The sequence below is a fragment of the Tamandua tetradactyla genome, chromosome 1 (assembly GCF_023851605.1).
Source record: "Tamandua tetradactyla isolate mTamTet1 chromosome 1, mTamTet1.pri, whole genome shotgun sequence".
NCBI classification, from domain to species: Eukaryota; Metazoa; Chordata; class Mammalia; order Pilosa; family Myrmecophagidae; genus Tamandua; species Tamandua tetradactyla.
The window spans coordinates 19,370,282-19,386,704 of record NC_135327.1 but is presented as its reverse complement, the minus strand read 5'-3'; the positions used below and the strand labels follow the sequence as shown (position 1 = coordinate 19,386,704).

General features: G+C 37.5%; 1 protein-coding gene and 1 non-coding gene across 3 annotated transcripts in view; one reads left to right on the top strand and one right to left on the bottom strand.

The window, feature by feature from the left end:
- CBFA2T2 (CBFA2/RUNX1 partner transcriptional co-repressor 2) overlaps positions 1–16,423 on the top strand; it is a 208,890-nt gene that overhangs the window by 152,128 nt on the left and 40,339 nt on the right. For both annotated transcript variants that reach the window (XM_077111175.1, XM_077111168.1), the window contains exon 2: positions 10,488–10,631. In XM_077111175.1, coding sequence (XP_076967290.1) covers positions 10,488–10,631 — 144 coding nt within the window. The remainder of the gene's footprint in view (positions 1–10,487; positions 10,632–16,423) is intronic.
- Positions 7,107–7,220, bottom strand: LOC143652449 (U5 spliceosomal RNA). Its single transcript, XR_013160674.1, has one exon. It is a non-coding gene; the product is annotated as a U5 spliceosomal RNA (small nuclear RNA).

Here is a 16,423-nt window from a genome sequence, read left to right as displayed (position 1 = left end):
TTATAGCCTGTATCAGCACTCCATAAAATAAAATAACATACATAATCAATAATTCACAATATCATCACTTAGTTGCATGTTCATCATTTCTTAGAACATTTGCATCAATTTAGAAAAAGAAATACAAAGATAACAGAAAAAGAAATAAAACGAGAACAGAGAAAAAAAAGTTATACATACCATATCCCTTACCCCTCGCTGTCATTGATCACTAGCATTTAAACTAAATTTATTTTAGCATTTGTTCCCCTATTATTTATTTTTATTCCATATGTTCTCCTTTGTTGACAAGATAAATAAAAGGAGCATCAGACACAAGGTTCTCACAATCACACAGTCACATTGTGACAGCTGTATCATTATTTAAACATCCTCAAAAAACATGGCTACTGGAACACAGCTCTACATTTTCAGGCAGTTCCCTCCAGCCTCTCCACTACATCTTGAATAACAAGGTGATATCTACTTAATGCGTAAGAATAACCTCCAGGATAACCTCTAGACTCTGTTTGGAATCTCTCAGCCATTAACACTGTCTCATTTCACTCTTCCCCCTTTTGGTCGAGAAGATTTTCTCAGTCCCTTGATGCTAAGTCTCAGCTCATTTTAGGGTTTTTCTCAATCCCTTGATGCTGAGTCTCTGTTCATTCCAAGATCTCTGTCCCACATTGCCAGGAAGGTCCACACCCCTGGGAATCATGTCCCACGTAGAGAGGGGTAGGGTGGTGAGACTGCTCGTTGTGTTGGCTGGATACAGGCTACATCTGAGCAACAAAAGAGGCTCTCTTGGGGGTGACTCTTAGGCCTAAATTTTAAGTAGACTTGACCTATCCTTTGTGGGGTTACATTTCATATGAACAAACCCCAAGACTGGGGGCTCTGCCTATAGCTTTGGTTGTCCACACTGCTTGTGAGAATATCAACAATTCAACTTGGAGAAGTTGAATTTCTCCCCATTCTCACCACTCCCCGTAGGGGGCTTTGCAAATACTTTTCCACTCACTGATAGAATCACCCTGGGATTCATCGGGGCATCACTCTGGACAAACCAGCAAAATCTCATGTCCTACCTGAGATTCCAAGTACTTATGGCGTTCAATCAAACTATCTATGTAAGTTATATTAGGAAATGCGCTAGTCAAAACGTAAATTTTGTAACAAACATTTTTTGCTTTAGTCTCACACAGAAGGTAACATTTTAAAATATTAATTACCATCTATTTTCAGTACCCTGCAATAATGACATTCCTTTGTTCTTCCTCATGCAAAAACATTTTTAAAATTGAACCTTGTACATTTCACTATTATTATACACTCTAGGCATTCGTAGATTATACCATCTCAATCTTTAACATCTATATTTCTTTCTGATTTCATTTATGTCCTCAGCCTTCCTCCATCATTCTCACATGCAGCTTCATTCAGTGTTTTAACATAATTATATTACAGTTAGGTAGTATTGTGCTGTCCATTTGTGAGTTTTTGTATCCAGTCCTGTTGTACAATCTGGATCCCTTCAGCTCCAATTACCCAATATCTTACCCTATTTCTATCTCCTGATAGTCTCTGTTATGAACAAAATATTCCAAGTTTATTCACTAGTATCAGTTCATATCAATGAGACCGTACAGAATTTGTCCTTTAGTTTTTGGCTAGTCTCACTCAGCGTAATGTTCTCAAGGTCCGTCCATGTTGTTACATACTTCATAACTTTATTCTGTCTTAAAGCTGCATAATATTCCATCGTATGTATATCCATTTCTTTTTATGGCTAAATCATTTTCCATTTTATATATATATATCATATTTTGCTTATCCGTTCATCTGTTGATTGATATTGAGCTGTTTCTGTTTCCACTTTTTGACTTGCTATGAATAATGCCATCCTGAACACTGGTGTTCACGTATCTGTTTCAGGTCCTGTTTTCAGTTCTTTTGGGTTTATACTGAGAAATGAAATTGTCAGGTCATATGGTAATCCTATGTTTCACTTTTTTGAGAACTTGCCAAATTGTTTTCCACAGTGACTGTACCACTTTATACATCCCCTCCAACTACACAGAAGTATTTCTCCATCCTCACAACACTTATTATATATATGTTTTTTTAATAATAGCTATCCCTTGTGCGTGTGATGTAGTACCTCGTAGTTTTTATCTGCATTTCTCTAATGACTGATGATGGTGAATATCTTTTCATACAATTATTGGCAGTTTGTATATCTTCTATAGATAGATGTCTATTCAAATTCTTTGCCTATTTTTAAAATTGTTTAATTGCTTTTTGAAGTAAAACAAATCTTGCACTCCTGAGGTAAATGCCACATAGCCCTGTTGAATTATCCCTTTCATATTTTGCTGGATTTGATTTGCTAATATACTTTTGTAAGGAGTTTTATGTTTATGTTCATATACACCTATTGGTATATATATTTTTTCTTATAATACCGTTGGGAGTTTTGGCTTCAAGATAATTGTACTATTCACTATTTATATTGTAGGTGAATATAAATTTAATTCCAAATCAAAAGACTGAACAGCAGAAATACAGGCCAGATTTACTTTTCAATAGCAGAGTTAAAATTGTGACATGTTAGCAAAGAAACAAAAACATGTATGAACTGTATTAAAATAAATTTATGAAATAAATATGAATATTAAAGCTGCTTACCCTTCCAGAGACATAGATACTTATTCTTCCAAAGACAAAGATAAACAAAAGGGCAAGCTACAGACTGGAAGAAAATGCATGTAAAAAATAAATTCTGACAAAGGTCTACTATCTACAATATATATATATATATATATATATATATATATATATATATATATATATATATAAAGAGCTCTTATAATTCAATAAGAAGATAAACAGCAATTTTAAGAATGAGTGAAAGAGAGTCCTCCCAAGAAACATACCAATGGCTGATAAATGCATGAAGAGATGCTCATGTATTTACGTAAGGAAGACATTGTCTGTATTTTAGAACTGCACCTACTCTTTGAGACCAAAGGAAGAAAGGTTTATTTTGTCCAGAACCTAAATTTTCTGTAGTACATAATATAACTGAACCTGTCCAGATAGGTCATTTGAACAACTGAAACACAGGAAACCCAGAATAAGAATGAGGGCCTTTAATCCTGTATAGTTTATTGTAATGCCTTGATACATCCTCGAATATAGTAAGCAGATAATCAAAGGTTATGCACAGTCCCTTGAGGGATGGGAGAAAAAATATGTAACTATTGAACTTTACTATCAGGGAAATCCTCTGATACTGTGTCCAACATTGGGGACACCCAGATCAATAGACCAAGCCTATTGGTACAATATTTTAAAAATCCTGAATGAGGAAAGCTTTCAACCAAGAATTCTTCATCCAGCCAAGTTATCCTTCAAAATTGAGGGAGAAAATCATTGCCCTACCCCACCCCCGCCACATGGAACATGACGTGCAGGGGTGAAAGTATCCTTGGTGATGTGGGAGATGACCCAGCCCTGATGCTGTTGGATCAACAATTCCATCCTAACCAAAAGGTGGAAAAGAAGTATGACTAATAAAATATCAGTGACTGAGAGAGTTCAAATAGAGTCAAGAGGATATTCTGGAGGTCACTGTTACGCAAGCTTCCTAGATATTACTCCCTATCATAATTTGCCAAACCTCAACCAAAACCATTCCAACCAATCACAAAGACCACCTAGGGCAATATATAAGATTCTGCAAAGATTTCATGCCCTAGAGTAACTTTCCAGAAACTTACAATGTCCATATGAGTTCTTGGACCAGATAAGCCCTGAAATCTCAAGTGGCCAGCTTCTCCAGAACATCAGCTAGTTCCATCTCCCTACCCCATATTATTGAGAGCCCCTTCCAACATGAAGAAGTTAGAATGGCCATAACCCAAATACCCCTAAAGAGCAGGATAAAAAAATCAAAGGTGGTGATGGAGTTATAGAAAGAAGGTAGGATTTGACAAATAAATATGATTGTAAATCATTAAATTGATATTTCTTTTAGTTTTCAGTATCTTAGAGCAGCTAGAAATAAAAACTAAAACTGTGGAATTGTAACCCATACCAAACTCTGAAATCTGTTCTGCAACTAATTGCTGTGCTGTGCTTTGAAATAGATTACGTTTTTGTATATCTGTTATTTTTCACAAAAAGGAAAAAAATTCAAAATATATTAAAATGGCTAACAACCCAATTTAAAAATGGGTAAAAGCCTTGAACAGACACCTCACGAAGTAAAATAAAGCAATGACCAATAAGCATCGGTGTTCAGTCATCAGGGAAATGCAAATGAAAACTAAAATACCTTCTCACACCCACTAGACCACTAAAATAAAAGACAAATTATACTTAAATATTCCTGAGATTATGAGGTAATAGGAATTCTCTTCCATTGGTGATGGCCATGTAAAATGGTATAACCACTTGTGAGAATTATTTGGCAATTTTTTGCAACTATCCTATGATCCACTAATTCCACCCAAGAGCAATGGAAGCATGTTCACATGAAGACTTGTATAAGAATGTTTATAGCAGTCTTACTCATACTAGCCTAATGGGAGAATAGAAAAACAAATTGAGTTAGCAATTTGCGAAACAAAAGAACATATATCCATTATTATATCATTTCTAGGAAAGACAAATATATATAAACTTAAGATGAAACTAATATTTGCCTGGGGGTGGGTGGTATTGACTGATAAGAGTCACTAGGGAACTTCCATAGGGATTTATCTTTATTTGAGAAGCTATGGGTTTACAGAAAAAATCATGCATAATACACAACGTTCCCATATACCACCTATTATTAACACTTCTCATTGGTGTGGTACATTTGTTAGATTTGATGAAAGCATATTTTTATAATTGCACTAACTATAGCCCATGGTTAATGTAGGATTAATGTAGAGTTCAATATTGGTATTGTGTGATTCCATGAATTTTTTAAAAATTTTTATTCTAGTAACATATATACAATAAAAAATTTCTCCCGTTAACCACATTCAAATATATAATTCATTGCTATTAATTATTTGCACAATGTTGTGCTGCCATCACCACCATCCATTACCAAAATATTTCCATCTTTCCAAATAAGATTAATTCACTCTTCCTCCCCCTACCCCATCATCTGATAACCTGTATTATAAATTCTGACTCTGTGGGTTTGCTTATTCTGATTATTGCATATCAGTGAGATCATACAATATTTTTCCTTCATCTGGCTTATTTCTCTCTATGTGATAATCTCCAGGTTTATCCATGTTGTTACATGTATCCAGACTTCATTCCTTTTTACAGCTGAATAATATTCCATCGAGGACATATACCACATTTTGTGAATCCATCCATCGGTTGTTGGATATTTAGGTTGCTTCCATCTTTTGGCATTTTTGAATAATGCCGCTATGGTCATTGATGTGTAAATATCTGTTCAAGTTCCTGCTTCCCATTCCTTTGCATTTATGCCTAGAAGTATAATTGCCCGGTCATATCACAATTCTTTTTTTTTAATTAATTTTTAAATTGAAAAAAAATATTATAAGAAAGAAACACAAACATTCTTAACATATGATCCTTCTGTTCTATATATGTAATCAGCAATTCACAATATCATCACATAGTTGCACACTCATCATCATGACACTTCTTAGAACATCCGTTATCAATTCAAAAAAAAGAAATAAAAAGAAAACAGAAAAATAAAACGAAAACAGAAAAAAAAATTACGCATACCATCCCCATCCCCCTCTCCTATCGATCACCAGTATTTCAAACCAAATCTACCTTAACATCTGCTCCCCCTATTTCTTATCTCCATTCCATATGCTCTACTTGTCTGTTGAAGGGCAGATAAAAGGAGCATCAGATACAAGGTTTTCACAATGGAAAGCCATAACATTACACAATCATTATCAAGAAACATGGCTACTGGAACACAGCTCCACACCCCCAGGCAGCTCCCTCCAGTCTCTCCACCACATCCCAGACAAGGTGATATCTACTGAATGTGTGAGAATAACCTCCAGGATAACCTGTCGACTCGGCCCAGAATCTCTCAGCCACCAACACTTTGTCTCATTTCACTCTTCCCTCTTCTTGGTCAAGAAGGCCCCCTCAATCCCTTGATGCGGGGTCTCAGCTCATTCTAGAGTTTCTCCCAATCCCTTAATGCTGAGTTTCAGCTCACTCCAGGACCACCATCCTACGCCACCAGGAAGGTCCACACCCCTGGGAGTCATGTCCCATGTAGACAGGGGGAGGGTGGCGAGTTTACTTCCTGTGTTGGCTGGAGAGAGAAGCCACACCCGCGCAACAAAAGAGGTTCTCTTGGGTGTGACCCTTAGGCCCAATTCCAGATAGACTCGACCTATCCCTTGTGGGGCCAAGCCTCACATGAACAAACCCCAAGACTGCGGGCTCAGCCCACAGCCCTGGCCATCCACACTGCTTGTGAAAACATCAAGAATTCAACCTGGGGAGGTTGAACCTTCCCCTGTTCTCACCATTCCCCAAAGGGGACCCTAAATATCACAGTTCTTTATTTAACTTTCTGAGGATTGCCCAAGTGTTTTCCACAGCAGCTGCACCATTTTCTATTCCTACCAACAGTGAATGAGCATTTCTGTTTCTCCGTATACCTCCAATGATACTTGTAATTTTCTGAGGGTTTTTTTTCCCCCTTATTTTTTTCCCCCCAACAGTAGTCATTGAAATGAGTGTGAGTGGTATCTCATTGTGGTTTGGGTTTGCATTTCCCTGATTGCTTATGATATTGAGCATCTTTTCACGTGCTTTTTTTTTTAGCCATTTGTATATCTTCTTTGGTGAAATATATATTCAAGTTTTTTGTCCATTTTTAAATTGGTTTGGGTTTTTTATTTTTGTTTTTTGCAGTTTCTGCACACTTTTACCTTCACCGTTCATTGACATGATTTAGGTATTTTTGTTAGATAGAATATAATTGGATTTTTTTTTCTGGCCATCCTGTGAATTTGTTTTCTAGTTTGTATATTTAGTTTACATTTGTTTTAATTTGTGATGTAGTTGCGCTTATTTGTATTATCTCATTGAGTTTTGTTTTTTAAATTCTCTGTAAAGACACTGCCTCAAAAAATTTGTTAAAAACTCACACTTGTTTCTCCCCAAGCAAATTGTTAGTAAAAGACAAAAAATTTTTACGATCTGAAGAGAAACCAGAATATTATAGAGCAGTACATCTTTTCTCTCTGTCCCATTCCCTGTGTTCTCCTGTCATAAAGTGGATTGATTCAGTTTTCTATATTTTAACCCTTCTTTACTCCCAAAATTAGAAGACTTTTTGTGATTATCTTAAAAATTTTAGTATACTTGCTTGATTTAATCTAAAATTAGACGTTGTCTGAACCTACTTAGCTAATTTCTGCTTCCTCCTTAATTAAGAATTTGATTTGTTTCAAAGGAACAAATTTAGTGGCTTTCTTGGCCTGTGTGGAATGATCAGTATTATATATCTGAACAATCTACATTCTTTTTGTTCATTTTTCTCAGTGATGATAAATAGGACTACTTGACCATATCTTCTTCTCTCCAAAACCCAGCATACATAAATTTCTCATTGACCAAGTTTAACTATTAATTCTAATCATCTTTTAAATATCATTCAGTAAAACATTGTCTACTGTATATCAGTCACTGTTATACATGGTGGCACCCCTCACATTTACCCTATAAGTGTTATCTCCAAAGGCAGATAAGGAAAATCATCATCACTCAACTAGCTTACGTGAAACTCAGCTTTCACGTAAACATGCTTCCTCCTAATGGCCCAGGGAATTTTTTGGACATAGCCCTTCCCCTCACAAAACTGCATTTGTCAAACTGAGAGAAAAGAACTTTTTCTCCCTGAACCTTATCTACAGTTCTCAAGATGTGGTTGGTTCTTTCAAGGGATGCATTTAAAATATGAAACATAAACATGAGTTTAATAAAAGTTCAGAAACGAAGTCACCCGAACAATGATTGCATAAAAGCACATCATTGCTATTTTCTACAGAAAGTTACCCTAAACCTATACTGACCCCAAGTAGAGAATTAAAATGCCTACTTTGGAAACACACACTTTACCTCTTATCTGAACAACAATTCAATTTGTCTGGTTATAAACCACTTAGATAGATGTTTCATAGTATAAAGGGCCTTTATGCCACTCAGCCTCCAACAAAAATACCACCTTACATTGTACTTGCTGCTTTTGCAACTATAATTTTTCAGGTCATTCTACACAGTATGTGTGCATTAGGTGGATAGATTGTTGAAGGTATACCATTATTAATATTAGTATCAATTTCAACAGGGTTACATGACTAGTTAGGTGATAAAGCCAGAACTTGACCCTAGGTTTCCTGTCTTCTAATCATTATCACTCTTTATTGAGCCCCTTCTTCATGCCTAATGCTAGGCATTATCTCTAATTACATGTTTCTTGCCAGGTAGATCTTCTTATCACTTATTTGTAGATATTGAAAATGAGGCCCAGAAAAGTGAAATGATTTGCCAAAATTTGTGGAGGTCATGAGTAACAGATCACACCAGATCTCTCGGGCTCCAGTGCCCAGGCATACAGTGCTATTGCCTGAAACATGAGGAATAATACTAGTGTTGCAGGTTTGTGGGTGGTGAGGTGGCAAGAGATTGATAGTATTATTAACCTATAAACAGTACTTAAGAAGCAGGGTTTTGTCCAGTATCTTAAGCTTTCAGTTCGTGAGGGCATACAGCTCAGTATTCTCCACTTGAGCTCCTCTTTTTTATTCTGCCAAGTGCTGGCTGTTAAAACACATCTCACTGCTAAGCACTCCTCAGGCCTTTGGCGCCCTTGCTGTAAAGGCAGGTGGTCTGAAGAAAAGCTTCCTCTAGGTTGTTGCACACTGTACACAACACATAACAGTGTGAGACAACTGTCAGTTCCTTCCTTCCCTTCTCCCCTCTCCTCCAGGAAGCTGGGTCCCAGATGGAAGAGCTGGAAACTTGTCAACTGTTTTCTGAAGGGCATTTAGAAAAGATTGCCAGGGAGAAAAAGGCAAGCGCAGTAGCTCATTAGTCCACGAGTCAGAGCATCAATTTCACAAAGAAAGTGTTCTGGACATAGAGATGGGATGTACTGGCAGAGTGTTGCTCACATCTCTCTCAGAATGCTGCACATTTTGGGAAGCATTGCTTCCTTGATTGACTCTTTCTTTATCTGTTACGTCTCTTCCCAAAACGCTGCCTTTGCAAACTGAAGAATAAAAATAATACTGAGAATATTTTTTTCACATTAGAAGGTGTCCCTTGAATGTGCGAAGATGTGCCCTGTTGCCAGATTGTGAGCATTCTTGTATATATTGACAAAAATACAACTACTGATTTACCATTCTTATTTGAATCTTTGGTGACGCCTTATTTATGAAACAGTAAAGCTAATTGCCCCCCTGGCTATTTTAAGTAACTTTTTGGATTGATTTTTAAGCACTCACAACAGCAAAATGAGATGTACAAAATTATTTCAGCCAAGTACACAGTAGTCTGTATAGAGTGATATCTGTGTGTTAGAAAAAAAGTTTGCACACACACATATATTTGTGTATTATTAACTGCTTCAATGTGATATGTCATCAATGACATCGGTAGCCTGTGGTGAGCAGAATTGGATGGCTGGGGGAGAGAAGTATGATGAAACTTCATTAATATGTCTTTTCAAAAAAATTTAGATATTCATATAGAAGCATAAAAGGATGTGTAACAAGTATTTTAAAGCAATATCTTCTGTGTACCCAGCTCCTGGTAACTTCTAATCTACTTTCTGTCTCTATGAATTTCCTTATTCCTGATTCTTCATATAAGTGAAGTCATACAATATTTGAAATCTCATGTCTGGTTTATTTCACTTTGTACAATATTTTCAAGGTTCGTCCATGTTGTGGCTTGTATCAGAACCTCATTCCATATATGACTGAGTAATATTTCATTGTATGTATTTGTATGTATACCACATTTTGTTTATCCATTCATCCGTCAATAGACAAATGGGTTGTTTCTACCTTTTGGCCATGGTAAATAATGCTGCTGTGATCATTAGTGTATTAGCATCTCTTTGACTCCTTGTTTTCAGGTCATTTGACTATATACCTAGAATGGAATTTCCAGGTCATATGGCAATTCTAAGAGCCACCATATTGTTTTCCAGAGCAGCTGCACCATTTTGCATCCCCACCAGCAATATACAAAGTTCCTGTTTCTCCACATCCTCTCCATCATTTGTTGTTTTCCATTGTTTTTATTACTATTTTTATAGCTACCCTAGTTTGTGTTTCTTTTTTTGAGAATCAACATTTGGCCCTAAGCATCTACAGTTCTCAGTCCTCTTGGAAATTATGTTTGTATTTCAGATTTTTGTCACTTTTTATTATCTTACAGAAAATTCTGACATCTTTTCCTTTTATTCTTTACAGTTGGCCCTGAAAAACGGGTGCCAGCAATGCCTGGATCCCCTGTGGAAGTGAAGATTCAGTCAAGATCCTCACCTCCCACCATGCCACCCCTCCCACCAATAAATCCTGGAGGACCGAGGCCAGTGTCATTTACTCCTACAGCATGTGAGACCGCTTAATTTTTTAGCCTGTAGTTTAGAGTGGCATTTAGTTTGTAGTTCAGAGTGACATTTGGATCTAAGCAACTGACCACCATGCAACATTTCAAAACTATTTAAAAAAAAACTTGAATTGTTTTATAAGTTGCTTTTTCTTTCGGAGGATATTACTTGGCTAATTTAGATATTTAGAAATTTAGTATCTAAATATTCTGTTTTCATGCTCTTTGGCAGGTAACTAATTTTATTTCTTTGACTTTAGGTAATTTGATTTATATAGAATTCACAGCATCTTTCATAAAATTATAGAACTATTAAAAAACTGTTCTAAACTGTCTTGGTAAGGTCTTCACAAAAGAGAATATTATATTGGCCATTAAATGTATGAAAGGGTGTCACAGTCAGATTCATGTGTTATCTTGGCCAGATGGTGATGCCTGGTCGTCTGGTCAGGCAAGCACTGGCCTGTCTGTTGCTATGAGGACACTTTATGGACTTAAATCATGACTGCGTCAGCTGTATCCACCGCTGATTGTGTTTGTAATCAGCTAAGGGGAGTGTCCTCTGCAATGAGTGATGCGTAATCTAATCAAAGGAAGGCTTTTATGGAGGATTCAGAAGAGACAGTCACTCTTCCTGCTTCAGCCAGTGAGCCTCTCCTGTGGAATTCATTGAGGAACTTCATCAGAGTTACCAGCTTGCGGCCTGCCCTACAGAACTTGGACTCTACATTCCCATGGTTACATGAGGCACTTTTATGAAGTTTCTATCTATGTATATCTCCTGCTGATTCTGTTTCTCTAGAGAACCCTAGCTAATACAGCTTGGTACCAGGCATGGTTCTTAAGAAAGAGAATCTTAAAATGGGTTTTCCGATTGGTTTTCTACTCTGACTAGACTCAAGGCACAAGTAAGTTGCGTAAGGAAAGTGGCCCAAATGCCCATGGTCTGCACTCCTGCCACATTACCTTCTTTTTCCCAGACCAGAGCTGTGGCCTCCTGGAGAGTTCCTCATAGTACATTGACTGAGGAAGAAAAAATTCAGGACTGGTTTATAGGTGGTTCTGCACAGTATTCAGGTACCATCCAGAAGTGGACAACTGCAGCACTATAACCCCTTTCCAGGATGTCCCTGAGAACAATGATGAGGAGAAATCCTCCCAGTGTGCAGAACTTCGAGCAGTGCACCTGGTTTTTCATTTTGCTTGGAAGGAGAACTGGCCAGAGGTGTGTTTGTATACTGACTCATAGACTGTTGCTGATGGTTTGGCTGGATGGTCAGGGACTTGGAAAGAGCATGATTAGAAAATTGGTGACAAAGAGATCTGGCAAAGAGATATGTGGATAGATCTTTCTGATTGAGCAAAGAGCATGAAGATATTTGCATCCCATATGAATGCGTGCCAGAAGGTAATTTCAGCAAAGGGAGGTTTTAATAATCAAATGGATAAGGTGACCCATTCTGTGGATACGGTTCAGCCTCTTTACCCAGCAATTCCTGTCTTTGCCAAATGGGTTCATGAAAAAAGTGGTATTTTCTGATTCTAAACTCCATGACACAGACTTACAATGTAGATGTCAGTTGTTTTGCTTTACTAGTGAGAGCATTGCTGACAATGAGTTAGTTCTCATGTACTTTCCTTTGTACCAACTATCTCTGCTCAAAGATTTGCATTTTATGTTTGTCATTTTTTAAATATATTTTTATTGTAAAACTTAACATACAAACATATATTCTTGGCATGAAATCATTCCATACACGGTATACAATCAGTGGCTCACAATATCATCACGTAGTTGTATATTCATCACCATGATCATTTTTTCAACATTTGCATCACTCCAGCTAAAGAAATGAAAAGAAAAAACTCATACACACCATACCCCTCACCCCTCCCTCTCATTGACCACTAGTGTTTCCATCTACCCAATTTATTTTACCCTTTGTCTTCCTCATTATTTATTTATTCATATCAATATTTTTAACTCATCTGTCCATACCCTGCATATAAGGAGCATCAGACACAAGGTTCTCACAATCACATAGTTACATTGTAAAATTTTTATTTTTATACAGTTGTTTTCAAGAATCTAGGCTATTGGGACACAGCTCAACCGTTTCAGATACTTCCCTCTAGCCACTCCAATACACCATAAACTAAAAAGGGATATCTACATAGTGCATAAGAATAACTTCTAGGATAACCTCTCAACTCTATTTGAATTCTCTCAGCCACTGACACTTTATTTTGCCTCATTTCTCACTTCCCCTTTTTGGTCAAGAAGTCTTTCTTGATTTCTTGATCCCAGATCCTGGCTTATCCCAGGCTTTCTGTTCCACATTGCCAGGAAGATTTACACCCTTGGGATTCGTGTCTCATGTAGTGGAGAAGGCAGTGAGTTCACATGCTGAGTTGTCTTAGAAAGAGACGCCACATCTGAGCAACAAAAAGGTTCTCTAGGGGTGACTCTTAGGCACAGTGTTTAGTAGGCTTAGCCTATCCTTTGCGGGGATACGATTCATGTGAATAAGCCCCAAGGATTTATCGGGGCATCACACTAATCTGGACAAACGTGCAAACTCTTATGCCCTAGTCAAGATTCTATGTACTTATGGTGTTCAGATAAACTGTCCATATATGTTAAATTAGGAAATGTGCTAGTCAAAATATGTTTTGTACCAAATAAACATTTCTTGCTTTAGTCTCATGCAGAAGTTGAAGTTTTAAAAGTTTTAAAGTTGAAGTTTTAAAATATGAATGATCATCTATTTTCAACACCTTGCAATATTGACATTCCTTTGTTTTTCCTCATGCAAAAAACAAAAAACATTTGTTTTGTATACTTAGTCACTGTCACGTTCCTTTAGTGCTCCTCCCTCTAAGATTCTTGCATTCGGTTGATAAGAACTAACATTAATGAGTGAACTTGGAGAATTACCAGAGTAAATGAAATTAAGTTTGATATCCTCATTCTTAAATTCCATTTTCTATATCAAAGTTAAATCATATTAGGCATAAGTAATGGAACAAATTTAAACCTTGGCTATTATTCAGATTTTAGGGTACAGACAATAGGTATAAATATATATAAATTTACCCTTTTTTAATGTCCATATTTGACTACTTGCTAAGAAGCTATGAAAAAACTTGTTAGCTAAAAGCACAGTAATGTATTATATTTTTATGGGTTTCTTTAAAACTGGGCACATTTCTAATGGCAGTTGACCTTTATATGTAAATAAAGAAATGACAGACCATTGCGACTGATTTTCTAGTTTGCTGAGATTGAGTGTTGAACTTTTCTTTCCTATAACTTAAGTGATCTCTTTTAATGGGTGACACAGAAGAATTGATCCTGTTTTTCTCTCCCTGTTAATCTCCAGCAGCATTTTCCTGAGCACTTACCCTTTTCCACCTAATAAACAAAACCAAAGTAGATATGTGAAATAATCTTCATCAAGAAGTGCGCAGTTCATTTCCTAATATAACTTATGTGGACAACTTAATTGAACACCATAAGTACATGGAACCTTGAGTAGGGCATAAAATTTTGTAGGTTTGTCCAGAAGGATTTGAACAGTGAATAAAAAAGTATTTGCAAAGTCCCCTTGGGGGAATGGTGTGAAAGGGGGAAAATCCAACTTCCCTAAGTGGAGAATTATTAATATTCTCACAAGCAGTGGGGAAAACCAGAGCAATAGACTGAGGCCCACAATCTTGGGGTGTGTTCATATGAAACTTATCCCCACAAGGATAGGCTGAGCCTACTTAAAATTAGGCCTAAGAGTCACCCCTCAGAGAACCTCTTTTGTTGCTCTGTTGTGGCCTCTCTCAGCCAACACGGCAAGCAAACTCACTGCCCTCCCCCTCTCTACATGGGAAAGCTCCCAGGGATGTAAACCTTATTGGCAACTTGGGACAGAAATCCTAGAATGAGCTGGGATCCAGCATCAAGGGATTGAGAAAACCTTCTCGACCAAAGAGGAAGAGAGAAATGAGGCAAAATAAAGCATCAATGGCTGAGAGATTTCAAACAAAGTCGAGAGGTTATCCTGGAGGTTATTCTTATGCATTATATAGATAACAACTTTTTAGTTAAGGTATATTGGAGGGGCTGGAGGGAACTGCCTGAAAATGTAGAGCTGTGTTCTAGTAGTTATGTTTCTTGAAGATGATTGTATAATGATACAGCTTTTGCGATTTTAACTGTGTGATTGCGAAAACCTTGTGTCTGATGCTCCTTTTATCTGCGGTATGGACAGATGAGTTAAACGTATGGATTAAAAATAAATAATGGGGGAACAAATGTTAAAATAAATTTAGTCCATTGAGGCAGAGACGGCCAAGATAGCGGCTTAGCAAGGTGTGGGATTTAGTTCATCCTCCAATATAGCTACTAAATAACCAGAAACAGTACAAAACAACTCCTGGGGCCACGTCAGTGATTGGACACAGCATACCCCAGTCTGGACCAGCAAGCCCACCCAGAACCATGAGTTCCCCAAGCCACAGCAGCCCATGCCCATCACCCACAGGCTGCTTCCCAGAGGGGAAAGGAAAAGGACTTTACGAGCAGCAGGGGCTGAGTGCAACTAAGCTTCAAGTGTGGAATTAATTCACAAATTTTGACTACTAAAAATAGGCCCCCAGCTCAGCTGAACCCGGTCAAAGCTGAGGTTGCTGATTTTTGCCCAAACGTTAGGGGGGCAGGGCTGACAGAAAAAGAAAAAAAAAGAAACACAGGATTTTGTGGCTGTGTTTCTACAAAGACTTGACTGCCTTTCAGGCTGCAGCTGCCCCAGGCATAGGCAGAAACAAACTTGTTTGAGAACTTGTCTGGAGCTTGTACCTTCCCCAGGGGAGGCGTGAGGCCCAACTCAGGTGGAATCCCTCCCTCAAGGAATTCAGACACCAGGGCTTGGTAATTTGAAGCCATTAAAACTAACCTACAACCTCTCCTCTGTCTCCACCACACCCCCAGCAGGGAGAATGTGATAAAGATACCTCATCAACTTAGACTGATGGGACCTGCAGGCAGACAAGTGCCATATACTGGGCAGAATAAGAAAAATAGAGTCCAGAGACTTCACAGGAAAGTCTTTTAACCTGCTGAGTCTCACCCTCAGGGAAAACCGACGCAGGTGACTCTTTCCTCCTGATAGGAGGCCAGTTTGGTCTGGGAAAATCCGGCTGTGGTCTATAGTATCTAAGTAGACCGTCCTAAGGGTTGGGCAGGGGAAAGGCACCATACAAGCAGGGCAAGAAACAAGAAAACAAGAACTGAAAAATTCTCCTCTGTTAAACAAAACCTAAGCTTCTGGTCCAAAAAAAGCTGAACTCAATGTCAAAGAACAAACAGACAAGAAATTCATCCAGCAGGAAAACCCTAGGTAAAAGAAGTGAAAGCAATCTCCAGAATAAACTAATTAAGGTAATTAAATGCCTAGACACCAGCAAAAAATAACAAATTACACTAGGAAAATTGAAGGTATGGCTCAGTTAAAGGAACAAACCAACGATTTGAATGAGATACAGGAGTTGAAGCAATTAATTCAGAATGTTCGAACAGATTTGGAAAAATCTCATCAGAAACCAAACCAATGAATTGAGGGAAGATATAAATAAGGCAAGAAATGAACAAAAATACGAAACTGAAAGTCTGAAAAAACAAATCCCAGCCCTTACGGGAATGAAAGACAGTAGAAGAGATGAAAAAAACAATGGAAACCTACAATGTCAGATTTCAAGAGGCAGAAGACAGGATTAGTGAACTACAGGATGGAATATCGGAAATCCT